The sequence below is a fragment of the Anser anser genome (genome assembly GCF_964211835.1).
Source record: "Anser anser genome assembly, chromosome: 21".
NCBI lineage: Eukaryota > Metazoa > Chordata > Aves > Anseriformes > Anatidae > Anser > Anser anser.
In genome coordinates, this window is record NC_139742.1 from 10,145,395 (window position 1) to 10,172,479 (window position 27,085).

At 54.2% G+C, this 27,085-nt stretch overlaps 2 protein-coding genes across 8 annotated transcripts in view; both read left to right on the forward strand.

The window, feature by feature from the left end:
• The first annotated feature begins 577 nt into the window (after window positions 1-577).
• TMEM250 (transmembrane protein 250) lies at window positions 578-4,299 on the forward strand. Its single transcript, XM_083807792.1, has 3 exons — window positions 578-717; window positions 1,429-1,605; window positions 3,696-4,299. Exon 3 carries the CDS (start codon window positions 3,829-3,831, stop codon window positions 4,246-4,248), a length of 420 nt encoding a protein of 139 aa, XP_083663918.1. The 5' UTR covers window positions 578-717; window positions 1,429-1,605; window positions 3,696-3,828; the 3' UTR covers window positions 4,249-4,299.
• The window catches only part of NACC2 (NACC family member 2), a 72,953-nt gene continuing 46,446 nt past the window's right edge, over window positions 579-27,085 (forward strand). Inside the window, exon 1 of one of the 7 annotated variants that reach the window (XM_083807789.1) lies at window positions 579-717. The gene's annotated coding sequence lies outside the window, so the exon portion shown is untranslated. Of the gene's footprint in view, window positions 718-22,132; window positions 22,282-25,588; window positions 25,920-27,085 lie in introns of those variants that run through there. The other 6 variants (XM_083807782.1, XM_083807783.1, XM_083807788.1 and 3 more) reach the window with 6 other exon arrangements.

Below are 27,085 nucleotides of genomic sequence, written 5' to 3' on the forward strand. Positions count from 1 at the left end.
ACGGCTTATTGCTGGCAGATGGCTCGCGTTATTATTATTTAATGTTTTTCCACCGCGATAATGCCTAGATGGCAAGTGGGGCAGGGGGCCAATAAAAAAAAAATTAAAAAAAAAGTTTTGTGTTCTTTCCATTAGAGAAAGTAATTCCTAATTAAATCTAAAGGGAAACAAAAGGGAGGATGTGTTGTTTTTTTTTTTCCTTCTTTTTATTTCGCCTCTGACCTGTCCTCCCCCTGTGTGTGTTTTAGGAACTTTTGGTGTCTTTTTGGCGTCTTTTTGGCCTCCCCAGAAGCCTGGGTCGCTCACACCGTGACTAACAACCTGGCTCCTCCGCGCCTGCCCGAACCACCCCCGAGGGGCTCGGTGCTCCGGGGACAGCTCCGCCCCGTCCCGGTGCCCCCCCCCCCTCCCCGAGGCCTAGGCCCGGTCCCCGCGGCCTGAAGCCTGCCAGGCCTCGTTACCATGGCGACGCGCCGCCCTTCCCGCTTCCGCCTTGCGGGCGCTGCGTGATGACGCCATCACCGCGCGCCGCCCCGGCCGCTCCCTCCCCGTCGCCGTCGCCGCCGCCGCCGCCGCCGCGGGCCGGAACCGGAGCGCGGCCGCTCCCCGCACATGCGCAGTGCGGCGCCCGCCACTAGGCCCGGGCCCGCCGTCAGCCCGGGCCCGGGACGCTCGGGCTCGGCGGCCGCCGCCCGGCGGGAGGCCATGGGCACGGCGGTGAGTGCGGGACGGGGCGGCGGGGCAGGGCCGGGGGAAGCGGGGAGGCACCGGGGGGGGCACGGGGAGGCACCGGGGGAGGCCGCGGCCCCTTCCTGAGGCGCTGCCGGGGGATGCGGGGGTGTGCCGGTGTGCCCCGGCCTCTCGTTGTTGGTGGAGGAGGAGGAGGGCCGGGAGCCCGCCCGGCGGTCAGACCCCGAAGGTCCCCCGCTAAAAGCGGCCGCGGGGCCCCGGGCAGCGGCAGCGCGGCTCCTGCTGCCCGTACCGAAGTCCTTCGGGGCATGGGCAGGGGCAGGGTGCTGTGGGGCAGGAAGGCCCCAACGGAGCCCCCGAGCAGCGGGCGGCCTGCCGCCTTCCTCCCCTACGGGCTGGGCCCGCTCCTGGGCCCGTCCCGTTCTTAACCCTCGGCAGCGTGTGCTCGCCGCGGTGTTCGGTGTTGGCCTAGGTGAGCGCTTCCGCGATGAAAGGAGGCGACCTGCGGGGGTTCCTTCCCTGTAATTTTCTCGTACCTCTCTTTGTTTTTGGCACGGGCTAGGTGATTCTGTCCGACGTGCATCAGTAAGCTGCAATATATTGGTTACCGAGTACATCGTGCTTCTGAAAATCATTGTGAGGTTAAAAAATCACGCTTGGAGGCAGACCTTGCGATTCTGAACTTGTTAACGCACAAAATGAGCAAACTGCAACCTAATCTCTCCTTTTATCTTTTAGATCAACTCATGTGTAGGATGTTGTGGGTCTGTGAAGCGCCTTAGCCGTTTCTTTCCCTCCTCCTAGAAGGCCGGGGGTCTCAGGAAAGCCGCGCTTTTTTATCGCAAGAATTAAGTGGCACCCGGGAACAGCAGCGGATTATCGACCTGCTGGGTGGATGGCAGCGCCATTAGCAATGTAATACTTCAGAAAGTTTCCTATTTGCACAGCATCCCTCTGTTTGTGGCTGGCACGGTATTGGCGTTTCAGTTTATCTGAAGATACCAAGCTCCCAGAGGCTGTTTATTTATGTGGTGGGCACAGCAAATGTGAACCAGTCGCTGCTGTTCACACCAAATAAGTTCTGGAGCTGAGCAGTTCTCTCAGATTCACCTATTGAAGGTTTTGGCAGAGAGAACCTGAACTCCTCTTTAAAACTGATCAGACGCGAGGCCGGCGTGCTGAATTTGCCCCAGAAACCGTAGCTTATGCCCATGGGGGTTGTGCTCCGCTGCTCAGGCGTGGTCTCGCCGAGTGTTTTCTTGTGTTCGCACTGATTTCTCCGTGGCTGCTCAGGGAGTCAGGATAAGTAGCTGTGCCGGAGTTTGCTGGAAACGATAAGCTGCCTTCATGTCCCAGTAAAAGAGGTTGTAAGAAGAGGCGGTGTTACCAGAAATGCAATGCTCTAAGTCCCCAGTATATGAATTTTTAACTTATCTTGTTAGTTTATTCCTCCGAAAGCATCTCTGAAGACAGACACTGAGCAGCTGATGCACAGCACGTGGCAGGCATGCTCCGCTGCACGCTCCAGGCACAAAGCTGTTGTCCTTAAGCAGTGTTGGGTTAGCGTCTGACCGCCTTATATGCCTTGCAAAATACATCCGTGTAACATACTTCCGAGCTACCGAGCATTTCCTCTTCACCGGCAGGAAATTATGGCAAGGAGGCACTTAAATTACACGGGTCGTTTTGGTAGTTGAGAACAGACCTCAATTATCACAATTCCTTAATCATAAGTTAACTCTTACTCCTTTTCATTAGCTCGGTTTGTGTAGAGCCAACAGATTCCTTTTCTCTGTTACGGAAATTTTAGGTAATTAAACCTGGGACCTTGCAGAAGTGCTCAGAGCTGTTATTTCCACGCCTCTGTAATTTGAGGCAGGGAGCAGTGAAAAGATTTACTCAGTGGCACACGTTGCTGCAGAGAAGGTTTTTGTTATCAAACTACAGTTGCCTTTAGCCTTATCGTTTACTCTGTGATTAGTTTAGTTAGTAACAACAACAACAAAAAAACTGAATTAACTTTTAAATTGCTCTCATTTTAACAGTGATAGGATCTCTTGTTGAACAAAGGTCTGAGAGCCTGGGTGTGCGAGGAGGCTGGGGAAGTCCCTGTTGTTCTCCAGCATTATCTGATGAGTGCATTGTCATTTCATAATTCCCGGAATTTGGCACATCCTAAGCCTGGGGTGAAGCAGAGAGCAGCTAACAGGCTGCCGCTCATCACTCCGATAACAACAGTGGGCGTGTGGAAGGATGTTAAGATGGTAAATTCTAAACACTCCAGAAGATCAAGATATTTCATGTGTCTCTGCAGGTCACAACAGGAGAAATAAACTGTTGGGTATCTTTGAGGTGCTGGCTTGTCATTGGGTGCAAGGACACCGGGACCGCAAGGCTCATCTGAGCAGGGGAGGCGCATCCTGTAGAGTGTGAAAAACACGATTGCCTCATTGTTCGTGCGGGACCTTCCATTATTTTCGGTTTGTTTATTCGGTGAAGCTTTACCAGGATCTGCAGTGGGCAGAAATGTAGAAGCACGGCCGTGTCTGGGCCGTAGAACTCGCTTGCAAAAGCACTTGGAGAACTTCTTCAGAAACAAAACAACTGAAAACTGATCCAATGCAAACGCACACGTTAATATTACTTTTTGCGTTGGTGGGCTGTTGCAGGACTTCTGTCTGATTAAGAAGAGCCCTAATTAGCCAGGATAGTTCCGGAACAAAGCTCCCTTCTTTCCTCCATTGGCACTGTAAGGCTTGTAACAGGTTATAGCTGGTGCTGCTGCTTGGGTGCTTCTGGGGATCTGCCTGGGTGATGACAAACGGAATTGTGTTGCTGCATGTCTGTCTGGTGAGCTGTAAGGTGTTAGCAAGGTTGTTGTAAGCGAAGACGTGGAGTTGTGCAAGGCAGCTGTACGTAACCGCCGAGCTGCGGAGCGTCTGTCCTGCCGTGCGTCCCCCTGCTGGGGCTACTTAAACGTGTTTTCCTTCTCTGCCTTCCTGCAGGTCCCTTCCTTCCTGGAAACTCAGCAAAGAGTTAGCGTTCCCAGGCTGTTGGAGCTCTTCCGTGTTAACGGATGATATTTGCTATGTGCCCTGTAAGTCCTGCCCTGGGACTCGGTGAGCGGTGGGGTGCCCGATGCCTGTAATCCCCATTCCCCGCCGGGTCCGCTCGTTCCACGGCCCCCACACGACCTGCCTGCATTCGGCCTGTGGCCCGGTGAGGACCACTCACTTGGTGCGCACCAAGTACAACAATTTCGACATCTATCTGAAATCCCGATGGATGTACGGATTCATCCGTTTCCTGCTGTACTTCAGCTGCAGCCTGTTTACCTCCATCCTCTGGGTGGCACTCTCGATCTTGTTTTGCCTTCAGTACCTTGGCATCCGGATCTTTCTGCGTTTCCAGTACAAACTCTCCATCATCCTCCTCTTACTGGGGCGAAGGCGGGTAGACTTCAGCCTCCTGAATGAACTGCTCATCTACGGAATTCATGTGACCATGCTGCTAGTGGGGGGGCTGGGATGGTGCTTCATGGTATTTGTGGATATGTAAATAAACCAAGCGCATGTGGGCTAAGAAGGTGACTTTTCTTCTACCCCCAAATGTGTCAATTATCCTCTTTTCTTTTTTATATAAATTAATTTATTTATCAGTGCTACTTTTTATTGATAAATTAATGTACTTGTCTCTGGAACTTGTATTTTTTTTTTGAGGGTTAAGGTGCCATTTCGATTATCGAAGTGCAACACTTGATTGGGTGTTTTTTCTTTGCGTAGTGCAAGTTAATAGACACTTCTTCTTGTCCGTAGGCGCCTGCGTTTGCTGCTGTTCCTGTAAAAAAGCAGTGGTTTTTCTGGAGGGAAAGAAGCCAGATAACTTTGCGCCCCACGCTCTGAATTGGTCTTCACCCTTTTTAAAAAAAAAAATGTTCCTCCATGTCTCAGGCATGTAACGTGTATCCTGTCTGACCAGTGCTGTCCTTTCTCTGTGTAGTTTGCTTTTTGCATATTCCCAACTAAGAATACAGGGCCAAATTCAACAGACTGGTTTTGTTTCTTTGTTTTGTTTGGTTTTGTTTGTTTTTTTGTTTTTTTTTTTAAGTTTTATGCGAGACTTGCATTCAACACTGTATCGTTTTGTTCGCTTTACTGTGATTTGGATGGTTTTGTCCTTTTCAGGCAGTTAGGGCTGAGCAATTGGAGTCTTCCCCCCGGCAGAGCGAATCCACTGGAGTGAGGGGAGCAGAGTTCAGTGTCAGTGCTCTTGAAATTCCCAGTCGTAGCAAAGACGTTATCATCTTGCAGCGATTCTGGGAACCCTTTGCGGTGGTCCTTAGCGTTCAGATCTTGGTGGTTGGTTCTGTTTTTCCCTGGATTGACTAGCTGCGGTCTCCTCACAGAGGTGCTCCTGTCTTACGGAGCGCAGCGGGGTGAGGCTGGCTGACCTAGGAGAGCTTGAAAGCGTTGTGCTGTCTGCAGTGGCAGTGGTGGTTCTCCGCAGTTACAGAAAACCCCTACCTTTGTGGCAGTGCGCCTGGAGAGCTTTGCTAGCAGCCGAGGCAGAGAATTAAGCATTAAGCTTGGTTTTAATGGTCTCGGTCTAAGATCTCAGACTGTTCCTCTGCAGTCAGTTAAATAACTCTGTATTTACGGAGACCAGAACCTGTTCTAAAGTTCATTTTGATTCTGTTTTATATGGTTTGGTTTTGTTTCTTGTAATGGAATATTGCTCTTTTTCTTTAAAGAACTGCTAAAAACCAGTTGGTAAAAATGAGACCCTCCTTTTTTTCCCCCTGAAATCATTGGAGTCAATCGCAGTAGAATAAGCAAGACTGGAGGTACGTGACCGTTCCCTAACGATCTTCGCTTTGCCATAGGAGTGTGGGTGAGAACAAAGTCAGCGTGCGCCCAGGGGAGGCCACTCAATATTTCAGCCTGTGAGTGTTTTCAGTGCGCGTAGTGGAGCCTTTTGCTGACATACTTTGATTTGTAGGCTTACAGATGCAAAATAGGGAAGCTTCTGTCTGAAGCCCTAAGCTAAAGCAAAACCAGAAATTATCTCATTATCGAGCATTACGGATAATGCAGTCTGAACACACAGAGCTGAATAAATAATGGGCAACGCTGGCGTGAACTTTAGATTAGCCCCGTGAGAGCCAGAGGCTGTTCCTGCAGGAAGGACGTAGCGCAGCGCACGCCGCAAGCTGCGGTGTCTGGAAGTTTCCTCCTAACCTTGGAGCTCCCCAGGGCTCCGTGCTGGGACCACGCTGGGGACCACGGGACCTCGTGTCCTGCAGGTCCCAGCTGCAGCCCGCTCTGTGGGCAGAGGCAATTCCCAGCAGTTCCCAGTAATTCCCAGCCCGGTGCTTTCCTCCTCCCCAGTACGGCTGTCGGCCCGCAGCACCGTGCGGGCTGTGGGCATCCTGGGGTGGCTGCGCGAGGGAATTCCTGCAGGGAATTGCAGCCAGAGAGCAAACAGCCCCAGGAGGCACTGAGAGGGCAGCCAGGAGCCCAGCAGCAGCTCTCCCTCGCCCTCTGGGTCAAGCAGCACGGGCACCAGTTGAAGGTAGGACCGTGTTTCACCCTCTAATGATGGGTGAAAAGGTGACCCGCGGTGCCTGTGGGTGCTGCTGTGCTCCCCACCCGCACCTGCCCCAGCTGCTGGCTGCTCCCGCAGCAGCGACAGCCCAAACAAGATCAGCTTTGTCGCGTGGGCTTCCCGCCAGCCCTCTGCATCCCGATTTGATAGCGCATACCGAGGAACAAGTACAAATCCCCACCAAATCACAAAAAAAGGAGCGTTTGCCAAATCTTCAACTGTTCCTCGAGAGAGAGCTCGGGGAGAGGTTGCTTAGAAGACAGTGGGAAGCGATCGCCCGTTCTTCTGCAAACATAGCCAAACGTCTGCTGTCAGAACGCCCTGAATCTTGAGCGCGGCTGCGCACAAAGACAGACAACCTGAAGATTAAATAATTGAGGAGGAGACCTTGGAGGCAAGGTGAGGTTCAAAATACTCTCCTTCTTGGTCGTTACCAGCACTTGGACGCCTTGCAGCGCTCAGGCAGTCTGATACGACCAGCCTGCGGGGGGAAAGGAGCTCCCTTTGAAGTCACGCTGGCAAGGAAGAGGAGTTAATTTTCAAATGATTTGTTTTATGATGTAATAATTTGAACATTTTAGATCTACATGAGTAGAGCAGCATTTGGCACCTTTACGGCACTTTTCTTCAGAGCGTTTTCCAGCTAGAGCTAATTAAACCTCACAACATCCCCAGGAGATTGCGGAATAAGTAAGATCTTGGTAATGATTCAGAATTTAAATTCAGTGTTTTTGAGATATTTTTTTTTTAAAGCTTTTAGGATTGCTTTGCCAAAACATTTTTTTCTCAAGGAGTTGAGATTCTACAAGTTCCTTACAAGCTTAAGGGGAGCCAAGCCACAACAGGGTGGGAGGAAAAGGCAGAATAAATGTTAAGTATGTGCAAAGAACAAGCTGTTTATTTTCCCCATAATATTTTCATTGAGAAACCTGGCATTTTTAATAAAGAGGGGAAAAACATTTGCTATAATACGGCAAATAAGGAAACGGATGGGAGCTGGACTTTCTGCTTTTCAAGAGTCAGACAAATGGCTCGTAGTGCTCCTTGCCAGCAACGCCTAATGCGAAGCAGGTACTGGCAGCTGTGGGGAAGTTTGTGCTCTGTTGGGATTTTTTTTTACTCTTTCCAAACTCATTGATGCTGGAAGGGGTAGACCAGGCTCTGAAGTACGTTGTCTTCCCTGTCTAGCTATTTAAATGGCTACAACTTCAAAATCTTTTGGAATTTACATTTTAGCATTCCTTCACGCTGATGCCGTCCTGAACAGCGAGAGCAGCTAGTTTGTTCCCCCTCATGCTTTTTTGTTTGTTTGTTTTCTTGCTGCCGTGTTTGGGCTTTAAATATTGCTATTGTACTTACCGGCCTGAAAACGGCCTTAAGGGCACTTAGGAAAAATACCAGAAGTGCTGATCTGGGGGAGCGTGTCCCTCCCGGCCCCGCGCCAGCGCTGCCCTGCCCCTCGGGAGGGCTTCCCCAGCGCCTCCTGCCCACCGGAGCTCCCCAGGTGCCGAGCGCGGTGCGGGCAGGGAAATGCCGGTGTGTGCGGTGACAAAGCTGCCTCGGCCTCTCGTCTAGCCTGGGAATGCACAAACGAGACCCAAGTGTTGGAGCTTCACCTTGTTAACGCTTCACAATATGAAAACAGTTGGTGTTTTGGGTGCCTGTTAAATTCTGTATGGAACACGCCACCTACATTAAACTTATTTTTTTTATAACACGCTGATGGGTCGATTGTTTGTGGAGAAAAAGGAACAGTTCTGTGGTGCTGGTATCGTTCTGATGCGGGAGTAGCTGACATCCTCTTCCTCTCTGTGCTGGTGCAAAGGCAGCAGGAGCACGGCAGAGGAGAATCAGGCTCTCTGTGGTTATGGCTCAGAAACATAACTGAGGTGGGGAAAATGCTGCTTTTATCTCCTTGAAAGGGCGTTCACTGATGCGCTGGGAGGGCCGGGTACAGCCCAGATTTCTAGCTCCTAGGCTTTGGCTCTAGCAGGCAGCCTGTGTTTGCCCATCATGGGCGCTGGAGTGATTCGAAGGGCTGTCGCTTCTTGTTGGGGCGCACGTTGGTTACTCGCTGGAGGAGCTCCTTCCTCCGGTGCATGGCGCTGAGCCGCGGCGCAGAGCTGCGCTGCTTCAGAATGCAGCAGCGACGTTTCCTGGGGCAAGTAAAGAGCGGTCCTGCTCTGATGGACGTCGTAATTCCTATTGCTCTTACGTGGAAGGTACTACCGTGGTGTGCAGCAACGTAAAATCCATAAAACAGACGGGATTTGCTCACCGGTGACTGGCAAGGCACAGAGAGGGCCGTTGCGGATGGCACTGGGGCTCAACTCCTGGAGAGGAATTTGTGTGGCTAGAGCAGCCACGGCCCTCCGCGTGGAAGAGATGCTCCGAACCGAGCAGCTGAAGAATCACAGTGGAGGACTCGAAAGAAAGGGGAAGAAGGTTTGCAACACGGGATGGCTTGGGCAAGGATGGATGTATTCTCCTTTTTAGGACTGCATGAGGAGCAGTAAGCAGTGCTCAAAAATGTGCCTGGTGGCAGATGGCAACGTTGGTTGGGTGCTGTGGAGCGTCGTGCTCAACGACAGTAAAAGGCTCGGGGAAGTATTGTATAAGAATGCAATTTCTATTATTAATGTTGTATTTAAATACACGAGCCTTTGCCATCTCCTAGGGAAGGCCTTGTTTGCTCAGTCCCTACAGTGAGCACCTACCCGGGCACCTCGGGGCGCCCCCAACCCGAAGGGTCCGTGGGCAGCGGCCTCGGGGTTTCTTCACATGCAGGCTCTGTGCTGTGCCAGCACATTCCGCTTACTCCCTGAGCCTGCTCCAAAAGCTGAGCCTTTGCCTTCTGTCTGTACAGCTTCAGGATCAGGGTTGCATTTTGCAAAAAAGCAATTTCAGGCGGGATTCTGACACAATCTGTAGGCATACGTCTTGGAAAGGCACTGGAAGCCCCTGCCTTAAAGGGCCTTAGCTGGCTAAGAGCTCGTTGTAATTCTTCCCAGGGCTCTCCAAAGGCTGTGATTTTTTTTTTTTTCTTTCCCCTCTGTGGGGCAGGAGGAGGCAGCATTTATTCCCAGTCACAGAAAGCGGTGTGGCGCATTTACTTTCAGGAACTGCTTTGGCTGTTGTGGAGGCTCTAGCACACACAGATAGCGTGCTGTTCCAGGGAAGACGTTGCTGGAAAATATGAAGCCCTGTTATCTTTCCATGATTTGATTTAGCCAAACAAGGTTTCCATAGCTCCTGGACAGCTCTGCTGCCGGGAGGGGGAAAAAAAAAAAAAATTCTCATTTCTTCACCTGCCAACTCTCTGCACTAATTTTGTCTTCCTGCTTCAAAGCAGTCGTCGTGCCCAGAAAATGTCACTTCAAAGCGAAGTTTTGTCCGGTAATGAGTCAGTGAGAATTGCTCAGCGTAAGAGCTTGTGCAGCTCTCCAAACTGCGCCGGGGTGAGGCAGAGCCGCGCTGTCAGGGCCTGCTCTGAGCTCCCTGCTCGGGTGGCTGGGCTCCGCGCTGCTTTACCAGCTTCTCAGCACGGATAAAAGGAGCTTGCCCGCGTCTCCTCTTCCTTTCCCGAGCAGCGAATTCATCTGCGAGGGAAAACGAGCACCAGACTTGCCCTGGGGCTGTGCAAACTCTGCGCTGGCCCGAGCCGAGGTCTCAGAGAGCCTCTTTTTCCCTGCTGACCTCCAGCCCGCACTCCCGGGCCGCGGAGCGTGGTCAGAAGTGTGCGACGTTGGCCCAGCTGGGAAGTGTGCGAAAGGGAGCAGCTCCCGGAGCTCCCCGCCAGCGCCCGGCCGCGTGACGGAGCCTCCGAGGGCCGCATCCTGACCTTGGGCGCGCCAGGCTGGAGTAAATCAGAGCCGCTAAGGCGCGCGAAAGCCAACTTTCCCTTGCATGGAAAATGCCGTATATAACACCAAGAGACAAATACCAAAGGCCTTAGCTGGTTCTTTCAGAAAAATAAAAAATAAATCTCCCGTTGGCCCTGGTGAGAGTTTTGCCTGAGTAAGGACGTCGGGATTATGCATGCTAATTAAATGAACCACCCATCCCTTCAGATTCTGCTCTCTGCTGGGAATTCCCCTCTGAGTAACTTGCTCCCACTGAGGAAAGGAGTTGCATGAAAAATTTCCCAGATGGTGAATCCGTTAGAGAAAATCACAATCTGTTTGTGGCTTTTTCAAACAAAAAGAAAAAAAAAAGAGCACAGGAGACGCTGCGGAATAAATTTGCTGTTGCAAACCATTTGCTCAGTAATGGGGAGAATTTAGATGGGCGAAGAGGTTTTTTCATAGGAGCCTTATCTCCCTGCCTCGAAAAAGCGAGCAGCGGTTTGAAACAGAAATTACGGCGCTCTGTGTTTTAAAATCCTAATGCGACTGCTGCGACGATGCCTGCTCGGTTGTCCTGGCATCGAGGGGGGCTGAAGCTGCAGGGGGACAGTGGGGGGTGCACGCAGACCTTGGAAGGGCTGACTGCTGCTGTGTGCTTCATGGATGGTGTCCCTGCTGTCACAAAGGTGCCATTGTACACCTCTCCGCCACCAGCACCCCTGTCCTCAGGGACCCACGCGGCCCCGGGACCCGCTCACACCGAGCCACCCCGGGCAGGCAGAGGTGGCTCCGAGAGGTGCCGGGGGGACCCTCAGCCCCCCAGGGCCTTTGGGCTGGGGCAGGCGCCGTGGTCGTGGATGGGGGCACGTCGGGGTGCTGGGATCTGCTGGGGTCGGTCCTGCCGGCCCTGCCGCAAGGGGACAGCGGCTGGGGATGGAGGGGACCCGTGGGTGGCTGCGTGGGGACAGCTTGGACCCCTGCTGCCTCTGTCAGAGCCCAGGATGGCCCCTGGCTGTGCGCCGCCTGGCTCTGCGGCACCACGGGCACGTCTCACTTCAAATCTGCATTTCGTAAAAAAGCTCCAAGCCAAGAAAAATTCTTCCAAGGTTTTCTTTCTTTTTTTTTTTTCCTTCTTTTTTTTTTTTCATGTAAACTTCAAATGAAAGCTGCCGAATAGTTTCTTGGAAATGCGTTTGCTTGCAGCCGTGTGCGGTGTAGGCACTGCAACTTCCTTCTTTTCCCCGTGAAGCTGTGTCTGGAGGCAAACACGAAACCGGGCATTGTGCAACGCCGCGGGGCTGGGGGCGAGCGGGGAGCAGCCCACGTGGCTCAGACGCGCCGAGCCTTCCCCGCGAGGTTTCCGTAGCGAAGCCGATAGAAATTCTTGTTGAGGACATGTGGAATTACTCAGCCTGTGTCCTGTTAACAGCCCGATCCTTATTGCTAAGGGCTGCCCAAACGCGGCCTCTCAGTTTCGCCAGGTTCGGTTTAGGAGATTTGTGTGTCCTCGGGGTCTGTGAAACTTGCTGAGCCTCCAGAACCGCGGGTCCGTCCCGTTTCTGCGGGCACTGCGCGCCGCCCTCCCTTCCTCCAGACTCTCCTAACAAACCAGGCCGGCAGCGCTGATTTGCCGACAAATTTCCTATTTACTGTTCACCAGAGCATCAGTTGTGACAAATAAACAGAAGAAGGCAGCATTTCGCTGAGAGCATTTTATGTGCTGATTAAGAGGGCACACAAAGGGAGCTCCTCGGGGTCCAGGCGAAGCCGCTAGCACGGCAGATACCGCGGTGTGCCCGGGGGCTGCTCTGCGGGGCTCGGCGGTGCCAGCCAGGTCGTGATCGCAGCCAGGGCAGCTGGCGGTGTGGTTCTGAAACCTGGCTGCCCAAAGCCAGGGGCCCGCCTCTCTTTGTGAGAGCAAAAATGTTGGTTTCTGCAGAGATTGTTTAAATTACGCCTATATTCACACGTTATGAATGCCTTCAGAAGGAGATGAATGCGCTGCTTGGTTTCGAGAAAACAGGGTGATTTTTGTGATCGGTAGCAACGTGATAGCGATGTGCTACGATGAGGGCGAACAATTTTCACGCCTCAAGACCCATAAGTGCCTCCCCAGGAGGGCAGGAGGGGACTGATGCTGCTTTTTTCTTTCTTTGGGAACGTTGGGCGTGCACGAAAGGGCTAGAGGATTTGTGGAGTCTTCCTTTAAAGCATCAAACGTCAGCTAAGAAGTGAAGCAGGAACCGAGACCTGTAACCTGGTTATAGCTCGGGATAAACGTCTGGTTCCGCTGGAGTCAATGGCAAACCCTCAGTGCTTTCAGCGAGGTCGGAATTTCACCTTGCGTTCTCCTCGAACAAAACTGCCTGTTCTCGGGGAAATAAATAAAACATTTGAAAGCGATGCTCGTAAGGTCAAGTCGCAATGTGCGTACATACAGAAGGTGTACTCTGATTTGTGTCAGCGCGTACCGCAAGAAATATGAGGCCAAATCCTGAAGTCCCTCGCTGCAGGCCACCGCTGCGGGTTTTGCCCCAGGCTGGCTGTGCCGCCCTTGGAGCTCGCGGCTGGCATCAAAAAACCCGGCTGGCTCTGCACGGGTGGGACCCTCGGCAGGAAAAGGAGCTTGTTTTTTTACGTGTGAAAGGCAAACACAAGGGCTTGAATTCAGACCTGTGCACGCTGCACCGCCGTGGCGGGGTCCAAAAGCACACGGCGCGGTGGGAAGCCGAAGCCCTGGGGTGAACCCCTTGGGAGAAGGCACCGCGGTGGCGCGAGAGATGGGCAGGGGGGGGTTCGCTCGCCGGCCTCCCACGACCTTGAACATCTTCTGCATCCTTGCAGCACATGATTCGGGGGAGAAGGCAGGGGCGGGGGAGGCTGCACAGCACCGAAACGTTTGTTCAGCAATTGCCGCAAAAAGAAAACTCGCTTCAATCTGCAGAGATGCCAACTGAATTTTGTTTTGTTTTGGTATTTTGGAGGCGCGCCAGCAGCAGGATGTTGTGAAGTCTTCAGCAGCTACTGCCTGCTTGTTCCATACCAAGCATAACTTTGTATATATTTTTATCGGCAAACTCGGTCCCACGCATCGAGATGTGCAAACAAGAGCCCTGGCTGCAGGGCTGCTCTTGGGAGCGCTGGGGGAACAGAGCCATGTGCCCCGGCTGCTTGCTTAAGTCAGATTTTCAGGAGCTGGCCTGCAAAGGTATCTTTTTTTTTCCCTGCCAGCTGCCAGCTGCTGAGAGGAATAGCAAGTGGTTGGTTTGATTGGAGAGAGGGGAAAAAAAAAAAAAAAGAACAAGTTCAGCACCCGTTGGGGTCCCGGCTCCTCCTCCTCGATCCAGGGGAGACCTCAGCACGGTTGTGGCTGTGATTCTGGAAAGGTTGCGGCGAATTTAGGGTATTGCTTTTTTCCATTTCATGTGGGGATGAGGCGCGTTTCTGCTTCGTCAGCAGAAGGGGCTGTTCTCTCCCTTGCACAATGGAAAGCCGCTGGGTATAAATAGCCTTTCATGCCTGTCACCTCGGTGACTTTAACGGCGATGCCCTGATTTAAGCCCTGCTTCCAGAGGATGCTTCAGGTGTGCACCGTCCCCAGGGGCCTGAGCACATAGTTAAATTAAACGTGTGTTTAAGAGGCGACACGCTAAGCCCGTGTTTTAATGCTTTCCTGGGCTGGGACTGGCACGAGCCGGGGGAGAAGCGGGCCCGCTGCCTCTCTTTAAGCACTACAACTGTCGCCTTCACAAAGGATCAGCGCTCGGAGCAGGGAGACATCTTAAGAGTGTCTGACAAATATATGTACATGCGGGGACCGCGAGCCTTGAATTCCTAACACGGTGAGGCGTATCGAACATGACAGGGCGGCCCGGAGGACGGAGCCGGCGCTGTGCCTCCTGCCACGGCGGAGGGAAAGGCCCCAGGTCTCCCGTGGCGTGGGACGGGGACGGCGAGGACACGGGGTCGGAGCTCTCTGCCTTCTCCTCTCCTCGCCTCCTGCCTCCCCACGGAGAGCTTCAGAGGAAGCAGGAGCTCGCCGTGTGCCGGTTGTGTTGCAGCACCAGCATCACCCAGGTCGGGAGGTGCTGTCCGTGGAGTAGCAATGCTCTGGGGACAGCTCGGGCCACCGAGGACATAGGCTGAGAGGTGCAGAGTCCTGACCTGCCTCAGCCTCAGCAACGGGAATTTGGGGCCGGGCCGGGCTGGGTGAGAGCACCCTGAGGGGTGCCCAGGTCCCACCTCATCCTGTTTGCCCTGCCTGCACCCTGGTTTTCCCTTTGTTCCTCAGGGAAGCGTCAGAGGTGACTATGGATGCCTTTTTAAATGTTCGTCGTCACATTATCCATCAGATACATATTTACAATCATTCATTAAATTAGGATGTACGTTTCATTCTTCTTTCTTGGAATATTAATGCCTACTCCTGGCTGAAATGCCATATGAATATTCATTAAAAAATCAATCAATTCCTGTGCCAGGAATGATGTCATTTGAGCAATAACTGAGGCAGTAATCGAGCATGCTATGAAAAAACGATGAATGCCATCAGATCTAATGTTTATTGAACCTCGTGTGGGTAAATCACGTAGGGTTTTTTCCACGCTTCCCTGTGCGCAACCAGGCCCTCTGATTCCCTCGGTGCCGACCAGGAGCAGCAGCACCTCAAGCAGGTATGTGTTGTCCCGTGGTGATGGACAAGCCAGGGACCGGGCAGGACGTCGTGTCTCTGCTGAGCTTCCAAGGAGGAGTAGATCAGAATTAAATCCCCCTTTAACAGTGGGAAAAAAAAGCTCTCAAACTATTGTGGGAAATCTGGAGAATTAATAGGCTGAAGTCTTCTTTCCAGTAGGCCTCGGGCTGGTGGAGTTTTCTCACCACTCGCAGCATTGTCCAGAGAGAGAACAGAACAAAGAGTAACGCCGCGCTTCAGGAGCGATCACCGCTACTCGAAAATTTCTCAAATTGAGATTTTCCCTACAATAGTGAAGTGGCTGTGCCAACGTGCGGGCCCTGACTGCAGCTCCCGTGATAAGATCGTACTGTTTGTGTAGAAAACATTAGGAGTTTTGGCTTGGCTTCAGCAGCAGGAGTCGTTTTGGAAATCTTTTGCGTGCAGTGCACCAAGATTATAAGAGAGGTCATCTTTGGGATCTGCCGTTTTAAAAACCTCCGTCAGCTCTGCAGAACAAATGATGTGGAACGTTTATCCTGGGGAGAAGTTGGTGTGACTGAAACCAAATACCGTAACTCCCGGCTTCCCGGGAGGGCTTCACAGGAGCGGCCTTGCAGTGCCACGGGCAGCTGGGGAGCAGCGGCGAGATGAGGCCCGCAGGTAAATTTCAGCCTCTCTTGTTTTTCCAGGTGCCTGGGGTCTGTGCCCCGTTTTATGGTTGCTTGCAGCTGGCCGTCCCGGCAGAACGACCTCTGCCCGTATCGGTATGCAAATGGGAAGGCGCTGCACGATGCAGTGTGTTTTCTCCTGCCCTGCTTGTCTCAGTACAAAAGTACTGGCCAGCCCAGACCTGCTGCTTTAGCTCTCCACATGCCAACGTTACTAGATAAAATCTTTGGTGAGTGTCAGTGTTAGTGTGAGCCCGTTTCCAGGGGTGAAACAGCTTCTTCCCTGCAGCATCTGATGGGGACACCAAGCACGGGCCCCCTGGGCTTGCAGCCCGCCCTGAGCCAGGGGTGCTGTTTGCTCCTCCAGCACCCAAATACCGCCTGGGAGCTGCCGCTGCGACACGAGCGACTCGCTGTACCTGCCGCATCACAGGCGTTTCAAGCCCAAATGTTCTTCTGCAGAAAGGAACGGGGAACACAGACCAATTATACCAGTCTGTCATTTACGTGCTTAACTGGCAAAAATTAACCGCCTGACTTCACCCCGGGCAGTTTTACCTTCCTGCTGGTGATGGGGCTGTCTCCTGCAGCACGGACACAAACCCACCTGGCCAGCATTACTTGCCCCTCCAAATGCACCCCAAGCTGCCCGATTTTAAGCATTTTGGTTGTGTTGCTGTGCATCTAAATCGCAAAACGGTGAGGGATGGAAGGGAATCTTTAGGGAGAGGCTGAACACCCTGCAGTTAGTTGCTTAGTGGTCTCTTTTGGGCTTTTTAAGTTAATTGGAATTGCGGTTCAAGAAAGACATTGAAAAAGTGTTGGCTGTGTCAGCAACATGCTGCAGGGAGTTGGGGTGTGAGATACATCATCGGTGCTGCTCCGTGTCCCCAAAAGCCCCGAACTGGCAGCAAACACCCCTCTGCACTACACAGGGACACAGAGCCCAGCCCACATTCTGCTCCTTGCTCGAGCTTCGGACTCCTTAGAGCAAACAAATGACCCCAAATACAACACAACGCAGCAGGAGCCAGACCTGCCACGTATCACTGCGGTCAGCGGGCGGTTTGGCAAGGCACTCACGCTGTAGACATGTTGTCACACGTGTGGGGAGCAGAGAGCACAGCCAGACCTTAGGGCTTGTGGAGGAGAGGAGAGGACTTGTAGGGACGTCCTACAGCAAGCGGCGAGTGCTTCAGGATGGGTGAGATTGAATGCAGGAAGCTGCGTCCCAAAGAGATGCCCAGGCTTCGAGATGGGCCAGGAGGCGCGCGGGGAGCTCAGCAGAGCATCGCCAGAAGAGCTGGGGCTGGGAAACAAGCTGACGAGCTCAGTTCTTTCATTTAACTGAAGAGAAAGTTGAGCAGCTGGGTCCCTGGGCGTGGAAGAAGCATCTGAAAGCGAAGGTATTTTAATCTCGTGAATTGTGCCAAGTCAAATTAAATAAAATTTCTGAGCAGTAAAGGCAATTAACCATCAGGATCATTTACAAGAAGAGGTATCTATCCACAAACACTTTGCATCTTCAAGATGAAAGTAGATATTTTTCTGAAAAATTTGTTTTAATGCTGCTCCTGGGAGAGGAGCCTGCAGCCTGTGTACAGGGAGGTCGGGAGCTGCGGTGCTTCCTTCCAGCATCGGAGCCCAGGAAATTCAGCAAACCGAGGCATTCAGCCCCTGGTGTGTGAATTAATGCAGCCAAAGTGAAAATGCCTCCTGGGGCCAGGTTTTCTCTTCTCCTGTTTCACGGTCACTGTACCATTACGTAATGAACGGCTATTTAAAAGGCCAATGATACATTATTTTTGTTATTGTCATACCCTCGTCTCTTGGGAGGCCCAGAAAGGAAAGAAGCAATGCCAGGCACTTCTGGAGCAATTCTCATGACAGGAGCTCAAGGCTTTCTGCATGTACAAAGAAGTAAAGCCTTTTTACACACGACCTTGTACCGGCTTAGTCAGGACAATGCAGACCCCTTGGAGGCACTCCCAAATTCTGTTTATTTTAACTTATTCCTAATCATTTTAATGTAAAACAATAAGCCTGGCCGTAGTCCAAACAACCGCCGCTCGCAGCGTGCTGTGTATCACTGAGATGCCTGCGCCTTGCCTTGCTGCTCCGCAGAAGGAGCTTTATTTCTAAAAACCGACGACTCTTACAGTCCAATTCTCGCCGGGCAGAGCCTTGTTCCGCGAGCGACTTCTCTGTGTGAGTGGCGATGCAGGAGGAGGCCCTGCCCGGGAGCTGCAGGAGGCACCAGGCCACGCTGCCCACGCTCCCTGCCCGGCACCGCGCGGGCTGGAGGGCCCGGCCTTCACGCCGAGGAGGGACAACGCCGCGGGGAGGCTGGCAGGCAACCATCACTGCCCGGAGTGAGACCCCCGGTGCCCCCGGGGGGGAGATTCACTGCGGCGGGGTTGAAGCTTTCCCAGTGAGATCCGTGCCGGCAGGGCTCCCTGATGGGAGCGGGGCCTAGCTCCGGGGGGGGAAGCGAAATGAAGACACCACGGGGCAGTCGAGGAGCAAAAGACGAAGGCTGCAGAGCGGCCGGATGGATTCCTGTCATGGTCCCGGGTTGCCATTTAACCTCTTTATCTCCAGGTCCGAAGGGAGAGGCGGGCGTAGTGCCTAACTGCAGGCCCATTTCGAGCTTCGTGGCTGAGCGGGGTGTAACTGGGTGCCTGCACAGCTCCCCATGGCCAGAACCTGTGTGTCTTCCCACAGCAAACCCCCGGGATCCCACACTTTCCTCCCTTCGGGTGGCCGGGCTCTGCGCAGGGACGTGTAAGGCTGTCCCTGCTCTTGCAGGCTGGAGCAGGGCACCCGGCACTCATCACCCAGCCAAGCTCACCTGTCTGGTGTGGTGGGGAGAGGAACAGGCAAATCCCTCTGCCATAAACAAATAAAATATGTAAACAAGGGTTTCGGATACATTTTGCTTTGCCGTTTACTGCTATCCATGATGGTATGTTAATCCCCATGCACTTTGCACGGCTGTAATACAGCTGCTGTGTCCTCTCCTCTCGTATGAATACCAATTACGCTGAAGTGTTAGCTAAATGTACCATCAAAAGAAAGGTTTCTGGTAGCAAGTAATTTTCTCTCCTTTCCAGATTGCCTGGTAGTTCACAGTGCAAGACAAACACCGGTTGCACGTGTTGGACTAAGTAGATATCGCTTTTTCTACCCACAAAGCAAACTTGTGTCCCAGCTACAAGAATGCGTCCTGTTACGGCAACGGATCTGGTTTTCAGCCCTCTGAAGGTGTGAGGATTGGAAAGATCCTGTGGGTCTTGTTCATTATGGAGTTTGCTTGAAAGCCACACCTCTACAAAACGAGTTGGTTTTCCCTGGGTTTGTTCAGAGTCGTGGTGCAACACGATTTTGCCATAGGCTCCCTGGCAGCTCCAGGTGGGGTACCCAGGCAGCCCAGCTCCCTCGTGCAGGTGTTTAGAAGTAAAGCTGGGAAGCGCCATAAAGAGAATCTCAACTACCCTCAGTGTCCTTCCAGGCTGGGATTTGGAGAGGGAACAACATCTTCTCTAAAGCCTTGCAGTGGATGGCTAACGTTTAACATGAGAGCCGCAGCCAGGAAGGGTTAACGCAGATGTGCCGTGCTGCAGTTTTATTTCCTATGCTGCACTAACTACTGTTCAGATGGAAAAAAAATAAAACGTTAGCTTGTCTCCTGCAAGAATGTAAATGTTGGGTGTTTTATCAAGTGATTTCTTCAGCCCTCAAGCCGTTCTTCAATTTGAAATGCTTGATTAAAAAAAATGCAGGGAAGAGCGAGAAAGAAAGAAAATATTTTCGTCAGCCCAAGAACACTTTGCAGACATTACGGAAAATGTTGCCTATTTTGTTTCCTCTAGTCTCTGAACCAATCTTTTGCATTAAATTCAGCACAGTAGTAAATAAACATGTTTTCTCTAGCCCTGGAGCCATTCTGAGACATCAAATGGTACTTAAGAAATGTTTCTTTCTCCATCACAGAACGTTTTTAAAATGCCCATGGCTGAAGGGAGCAGCGGCGGTCTCCGGGCTGGCGCATTAGCAGGCTTCCTGCTCTCCTCCAATGCCAAGGGAAGGCCCTGGGCAAGCCGCATTTTCTGTCCCACGTAAGCACCCGGGGAAGGGCAGGACTTCCCCAGCCCCCCCTGGCTGCTCCGTGCCCCCGGGGTGGGCTGCGCGCCCCGTTTGCCCCCCGTGAGCCAGCGAGCGGGCGCCTGGGTGGGTGCAGACAGACCTGGAGCATCGCGGTGAGATCCCTCAATGAAGCACGGGGAAGAGGAGCGGGGAATGTCACGTTTAAGGGGCTAGGATTGCTTTATCTCCGAGCGCGGTATGGGGACATATTTCTCATGCATCATTTCTAAAAAAAAAACAATTTTATCTTGCGCAGCAAAGAAAATGTGTTTGTCCTGACCTGACACTGTTTTTTAAAGTGTCGAGTGCTAATGAAATTCCTCAGCCTTGAGCAGCTCTAAGGATCCGATGTTGATTTTTAAAATATGGGGATATTTCTTTGCAGATTTTAAGGCAGCCTCAAAATGATAAATGTGTGAGAGAAAAGAAACTTCCAGATTCAAAGAAGTTCTGACACAATCTTATATGCAAAGCAGACAGAAAGAGGCTCATACTTTAAAGAGGTTTTTGTTATTCCTTTGAAATTTATTTCGAAGGCATAGGGCTAACACTGCTCACTTTAATCATGCAAATAGGTTCACTGATTTTAATGCTTAGGGCTTAGAGAAGCAAGAAAACAAAACAAGACTTTTTAGGCTGTAGAGTGAAATTTGGAATGAAAATTTCCTCGTGTTCCCAAGTCTCGAGCAGTGCTACTTTGGATAATTCTGCTTTTCTTTGTGATGCTTCCAAGGCTTTTTGTGGCAGGGAAACGGCGCGGAGGAAAGGGGCAGAGCTGGAGGCAGCCGGCAGAGCCGAGGCCGTGCACACGGGGCCGGCCGGGCTCTAGCCCGCGATTGCAGTTAGAGGTCAGCGCAGGTGTCAGCTTACTGCGGACGCTGAAGTCTGGGCTGCGGGACTTTGTCAAAAACAAATTCCCCCGCGATTTATGGGGAGGCAGCATCCGTGCTCTCGTGCCAGCGCCGCAGCTCGCTCGCCCCTTCCCCAGCGAGAGCAGGTGCTGCACACGTTCACTCCAAGCCCCGTCCCTTGGGATGCTGGGGTCCTGCCAGTGCCCCCCGCCCGGGGGAGCCCCCCTGTGGGTCGTGCCCCCTCCGTGGGACGTTTGCGCAAGTGTTCATAGGAGCAGGGCCCAGACTGGGGAACGTGCCCAGGACCGACTGTGATAGCACAGGTAGGAGCAAATGAAAGCGGGAAGTCGTAGGTGGCAAGACAGACTTAATGACAAAAACAAACCAGATAAGGTGCTGGGAAACCACCGCGCTGGCTTTGGTGGTGGCAGCAAACGGGATTGCTGCAGACAGCGGGTAGTTCAGGGCTGCGACCTGGGGACACGTGCAGGTTGCGCCGTCCTGTCCTTCAGCGCGACCTCCGAGTGAGTCCTGCAGGATTTCCTCTCCGAGGGGACAGCGCTGGAGCTGGCCTGCACGTGGGAGCTGCGCTGGAGCATCCCAGCCACCGAGCACGGCCATGCGGCGCTTGGGGCGGCTCACGAGCTCCTGCCTGGTCCCCGATCCCCGATCCCAAAACCACAAATCTCAGGTGAGCGATGGGCACAGGCGAGGGGGCAGAGCAGCGAGTGCCCCCTGCACCGCAGCCCACCTTGTCACAGGAAACGGCCCTGTGAGCGCTGCCGGCAAGTGGGCTGTGCCGTGCTGCGCTGCGCAATGCACTGCAGTGCTGTGCTGTGCTGCGCTGTGCAATGCAGCGCAGTGCTGTGCTGCCCAGTGCCATGCAGTGCGGTACTGTGCTGTACCGTGCCGTGCCATGCTGGGCTGTGCTGTGCAGTCCTGTGCAGTGCCGTGCCATGCCATGCTGTGCAGTGCCGCGCTGTGCCGTGTAATGCAGTGCTGTGCAATGCAGGGCAGTGCAGTGCCGTGTAATGCAGTGCTGTGCAATGCAGGGCAGTGCAGTGCCGTGCTGTGCCATGCAATGCAGTGCCGTGCTGTGCTGTGCAATGCAGCGCAGTGCCGTGCCGTGCAGTGCCGTGCCATGCCATGCTGTGCAGTGGCGTGCTGTGCCGTGCAGTGCTGTGCCGTGCAATGCAGTGCTGTGCTGTGCTGTGCTGTGCAATGCAGTGCAGTGCCGTGCCGTGCCGTGCCGTGCCATGCCGTGCCGTGCCGTGCAGCACCTTTTCCAGTTTTTAATCCCGGTCCTCACACAACAGCGGGATCCCGCACAGCACCTCCACTCCGCCACACCAGCTCTGTGGGGGGGTCCCAGAACCACCCCCCCCACCCCCACCCCCCCACTCCCTTCACACTTTCCCCTTTTCCTTCCCCAAAACCACCTCCGGACGGGGCCTTCCCGAGGGGACCGCAGCCAGCACCGCGCCCCCCAACCCCCCCCCCCCTCATTCCCGGGACCGCGACCCCCCGGCACCCCACGGGCGGCGGAGCGGGGCCGGGTGCCCCCCCCTCACCCCCCCCCCGGTCCTCCCCCGCCCCCCCCCGGTCCTCCCCCGCCCCCCCCCCCGCCCCTCCCCTCCCCTCCCCCGGCGGGGCCGGCCCGGCGGGGCCGCCTGTGCGCGGCGCCCGGCGGCGCTGGGCGAGGCCGGGGCCGGCCGGGGCGAGGAGCGGCTGGAATCACTTCCTGCCGCCGCTAGGCCCCGGGCAGCGCCGCGCCGCGCGTCCATGGGGCCGGCGCCCCGCAGGTGAGCCCCCCCCCGCCCCCCCCGGCAGCCTTCCTCCTCCTCCTCCTCCTCCTCTTCCTCCTCTCCCTCCTCGCGGGGTTGGGGGGCGCGGCGTGTCCCCGTGGTGCTGGGGGGGGGGGCGCAGCCCTTTGGGACCCCCCCCCCCCCCACCACCACCACCACTCCTGTCCTCCTGGGGATGCGGTGTGGTGCGGGGACCTGGGGGGGGTTATAAGAGGTGGGGGGTTATGGGGGTGTGGGGGGGTCCCCACGCGTGTCCCGCTCCGTGTCCCCGTCCTGAGGGGGGGTGCACCCCTTGGGACCCCCCCTGCACCCACCGGGGATGCGGTGTACCGGAGGGTGTGTGTGTGTGTGGGGGGGGTTATAAGGGGTAAGGGGTTATGGGGGTGCGGGGGGGTCCCCACGCGTGTCCCGCTCCGTGGGCTGCGGGGGGGGGGGGGGGCGCGTTGGTGGTTGGCAGCCGGGGGGCTGCGGGCACACGGGGAGAGGGGGGAGAACTGGGGGGGGGGGGGGGCTGCGGAGGAGCAGAAAAACAAAAGCAAAAGGACGGCGGGGAAAAGCCGGGCCGGGTCCGAGCTCCGAGCCTGCCGTGCCATTGCCTCGCGTCCTGCGTAATCGACGCTCTCCGGCACGCCGCTGCACCTTCTCGAGCTGAAATATTAAACGGTAGTAGGAGGCGCGGGCGGCAAACAAACCGGGAGGCAGCGCCGCCTCCTCCCAGCGCCTGCCCTGGAGGATGGGGTCGCGTCGTGGGGGGCTTCCAGAGCCACGGCTTCCCGCAGGAACCGCCCGGGACACGCGGCTCGGGAAGCTCCCCGCTCCACGCGACGCTCCGACGAGAAAGAATAAAGCCAGACGCTTGCTGATTAGTTGAATTTATGTTGCTTGCCTTGCCTGGGACGGTCAGTACATGACCTCAAGGTGTGGATAATGGAGGTAATAATAGTCCGATCTGAAGTAAGCAGCAAATGTAAAATAATTAGGGATCTTGACCTCCTCCTTCTGAGAACAAATGTCCGTCTGCGGTGCGCCGAAGACAGCTGTGGCTGTCGTAGGTTCTTTTATTCTCCTGTAGAGGTCTTGTAATTAAGGCTTCTGGGAGCAAAGTTGAGATATTTGAACGTTAAAGGGTAGGGAGGGATTTCTCAAACTTAGAATTTCTGGGAGAAAACTTCCAGCGCTTGCTAAATAATTCAAACAGTTGGAGAGAAATCAGATTGCAGTAAGTGCATAAACGGGAGGTCTCCGCGTAGCTGCACGGGGCCCGCTGTGGCAAAGCGTGTCGCTTGTCTTTGGAAGAGCCTGGGCACTTGCACGGCTTTCCCAAGGACACCTGTGCTTCCAAACCCCGGTGTTCACGCTCTCTTTTAAACCAAACTTTTGCAGCTGCCAGAACCGAGCCTGCCTGGGAGCGCCCGCCCGGTGCCGCTGGGTTTTGCCGCCGAGGGCACCGGCACCGGGTGGGTTCCGGTGCTCCGGGCGCGGGGAGCTTCGTTTCCAGGCTCCTGCGTGGGCAAAGGGCCCTGCACACCACCTGGGGGTGGCCGTGGGGTGGTGTCCCCATCCTCGAGTTGCCCTCGCTGGGTTTTTACAGGTTTGGTTTGCTCAGAGCTCCTCCTTCCTTTCTCAGCCACCCTGCCCGTCACCGGGAGATGGGCACGGTTAAATAAGATCCCGTGTCGGGTGAACTCCAACAGCGGCTGCTTACACGAGTCCAGAGAACAGAAATCCTCTCGCCCTGCCCAAGCCCTTCTGCAAAGCTCAGGGGGGGTCGGGCCAAGACCTGGAGCTGCGGTGCTGAGCCACGCGGCTCGTGGTCAGCGGCACCGCTGCTGGGTGCACGGGGAAGGGCCAAAAAGCTCCCGCGAGGGCCTGCTCTTTGCAGGCCGGGAGGGGTTTGGGTTTGCTTCAGAGAAACCTCTGGACTTGTGTGTGCTTATCCGAGTCGGGATGCAAACCATCTCGCGCTGGAATGGAAATATTTATTTTAGACCGTCTTATTATAAAGTCAGATTTCCCTGCCAGGCCTTCTGGAGGGCTGGAGCTGGGCTGCGTACCTCTGCAGATATGTACTTTATTTGAAAGCTGGCTTTATTGACATAATAGCACTTAAATTGGTACATGGCTCTCGGATGCGATAGGCGGGCGTGTTATAAAGGATTGTGTGGAACCATTGGATTGTGGATAAACATAGCAAAACAACCCCGCAAAACGATGATGTGACTGTGCCGGTGGTTTGCTCTGTACAATGCCTGTGTTTAAAAATACCCAGGCCTGACAAAATGGGGTTAGAATGAGGCTTCAGCCTTAGGTCTGAGTTTTTCCCAGGTTTTATGAGCCAGGCGGATTTTTAGTGGGACCTGCAGCGGGGAAAACAGCGGGGCTGGGCTGAAAGGAGTGGGTCCCGGGGAGCCCCAGTGATGCTGAGGAGCGCGGGGCAGAAGAACTGAAGGGAAGGGCCGCACTTTAGTTGCTTTTTCTTTTCTTTTCTAATTTTATTTTACATTTCTTTGAGTCTAGTCGAATGAAATGAAAGAAGCAAAATGCAAACATTCCGCTGAAATATAAAAATAAAATAAAATTTTATCAGGAAAATAAACTGCATTGGAAGTTCCCCAGCGTACCTAACGGCCGGAGAGCTCCGCACCGTGCTGCAGCCAGCCCTGGGGTTGGGCCGGGGGCTTTTTGCCACCTGAGCATCCCTCGGGGTCTGCAGCACCTCGGGAGGTCGAGGCAGGGCCGATGGCCTCCCGCTCTCACCAGGCTTAAACAAGTTTGGATGGAAACACCTAAAGGGCGTGTGTGGCGCAGGGCTCTTCTTAATCGAGCCTGTGCAGAAATTGAGAAATAGGTTAAGCATGCTAAAGAGGGTGAGGCTGTTGGTTTTCTCTACCTGACTTTATTTGCGAAGTGACAGGAATTTTGACAGCCTTTGTGTCTTTTTTAGCAAATCAAGTGTCATGCCAGGTTTGCCTGTGGATGAGATCATTTGCAAAATATGCTTCCCAGCTTGCTTCAGGCATAATTCATTGTGTCAACTGCAATTGCTCATTTGCTAGGAACTGTGATTCATTAGCGATTTTTTTAAGTTCAACTTGTTTTTAAGCAAATGTTTGGAGGCAGAACAGAAAATTAAAAAAAAAAAAAAATACATTAAATCCTACAGCGTTTGTACCCACAAATGCTGCCGTTAAGGGAAAACTTGTTAACGTGACACGATCCCGGGCAGGGAGAAGCAGTCCCGGGGAGAGCTCGGCTGGGCGGCGTTGCGCTCCTTTTTGTCATGTGATGGCTCCTAAATGGGGACGGAGGTAATAAAAATCATCCTGCGGGGACAGCCTGTGCCGCGAGGAGCTGCGGGTGGATGGAGGGAGCTCGCCGGGCTCCCTTCCTCGGCCGGAGGGGTCTCGGTGGGCTGAAGCCCCCGGGGACAGCGGCGGGACGGGCGCCTGCAGCTGCTCGCAGGACTTGGGCCACGCGCGTGCCGAGCGCGGTCGTTTGTTCGGTGCGGTGACGGAGACCCTCCGAAGCTCGCCGCCCCTTGCAATGAAGATAAATAGCTCTTGGCACGGGCTCGGTGCTCCATGTGCTCCCAGCGCTGCTTGCAGGCAGCCTGCTTCTGCTTCAGCCTTCTGCAGGTCCTCGCATCAGACTTTTTTTTCTTTTTTAAATTTGCATGTCAAGTACATTTTTATGTTTTCGTTTCCTATCAAGGCAAATATTTCAGTGCATTTTTTCCCTTAGGTGGGTGGACGGGGCGGAGAAATCGCTGCCGCTGCTGCTTCAGCAGCCACCGGCTGCCCTCCAGCAACAAACCGGCGTGGGGGGGGGGCTGCATAAACGGGTACGGTTTTCAGAAAAAAAGACGGGTTTTCAAACTTCTGGGCGATTCCGATCTGTCCACTTAAACATAAGTAACTTGGCAGGTCCCACCCCATCCTGACGCAATGATTCTCTACGGGACAGTCTCGAAACGTGCTTTTTCCTCGCTCTCCCCTCCCGGCGAAGCTTCCTGACGTGCCGGGGTGGGGGGGGAGCGTGGGGTGGCTGCGTGCCCGGCGCTGCCGGCCGGCCGCCGAGCGCGGCGCCAGGAGCGGGCAGCAGCGGCGCGGCGGGGAGGTGGCCCCGTCGGGGTGGCCATATATAGGCACCGGGGCGAGATGCAGCGCCTCGCCTCGCCGTCACCCCGCCGAGATACGGCCGGCATCGGGGTCTGTGAATCGCGAGGGGAAAAAAGGAGAAAAATCCTCCTTCCTCGCGGCGTCCGATCTGGGGCGAGCGGGGCTCTTCGGGATCTGTCGGGCCGGGGGAGGAGACGGATGTGTTTCATCCCGGGGTGTCTGGAGCTGGAATTTCGGCGGCAGGTTGAGGAATAGCGTGTGCGAAGCGTTGCGGGTTAAATGTGACCGAGCTTGTGCTTCGTCAGGCTCGTGGGCCCGATGGCAGCGCAGTTGTGTGGAAAGGGTCCTGTGTTCCGGTGCCAGCGCTGGCTGGGCTCCACGAGCGCGTTCGTATCATGATATCCACTGGGGAAGCATATGGCAGCCTCGGTTATATATATTGTGTGGGGGTACATATTTCACATGCCAGTTCTCGCTGTCATAGGACAAACATTTACGCTCCGATTGTATGAGGCATTAGAAAAACAAGAGCAGGGTTGGAGAATACCATAATTTCCTGCAGAGATGTTGCAAAAGACGCTGTTTAGCGAAGATACAGCAGTGGCAAAACCGAGGAGCGATAATGTTCCGTCCTCAGTGCTTTCCAGCGTGCCAAGCTGTGAAGGGATTACGCTGCGCAGAGG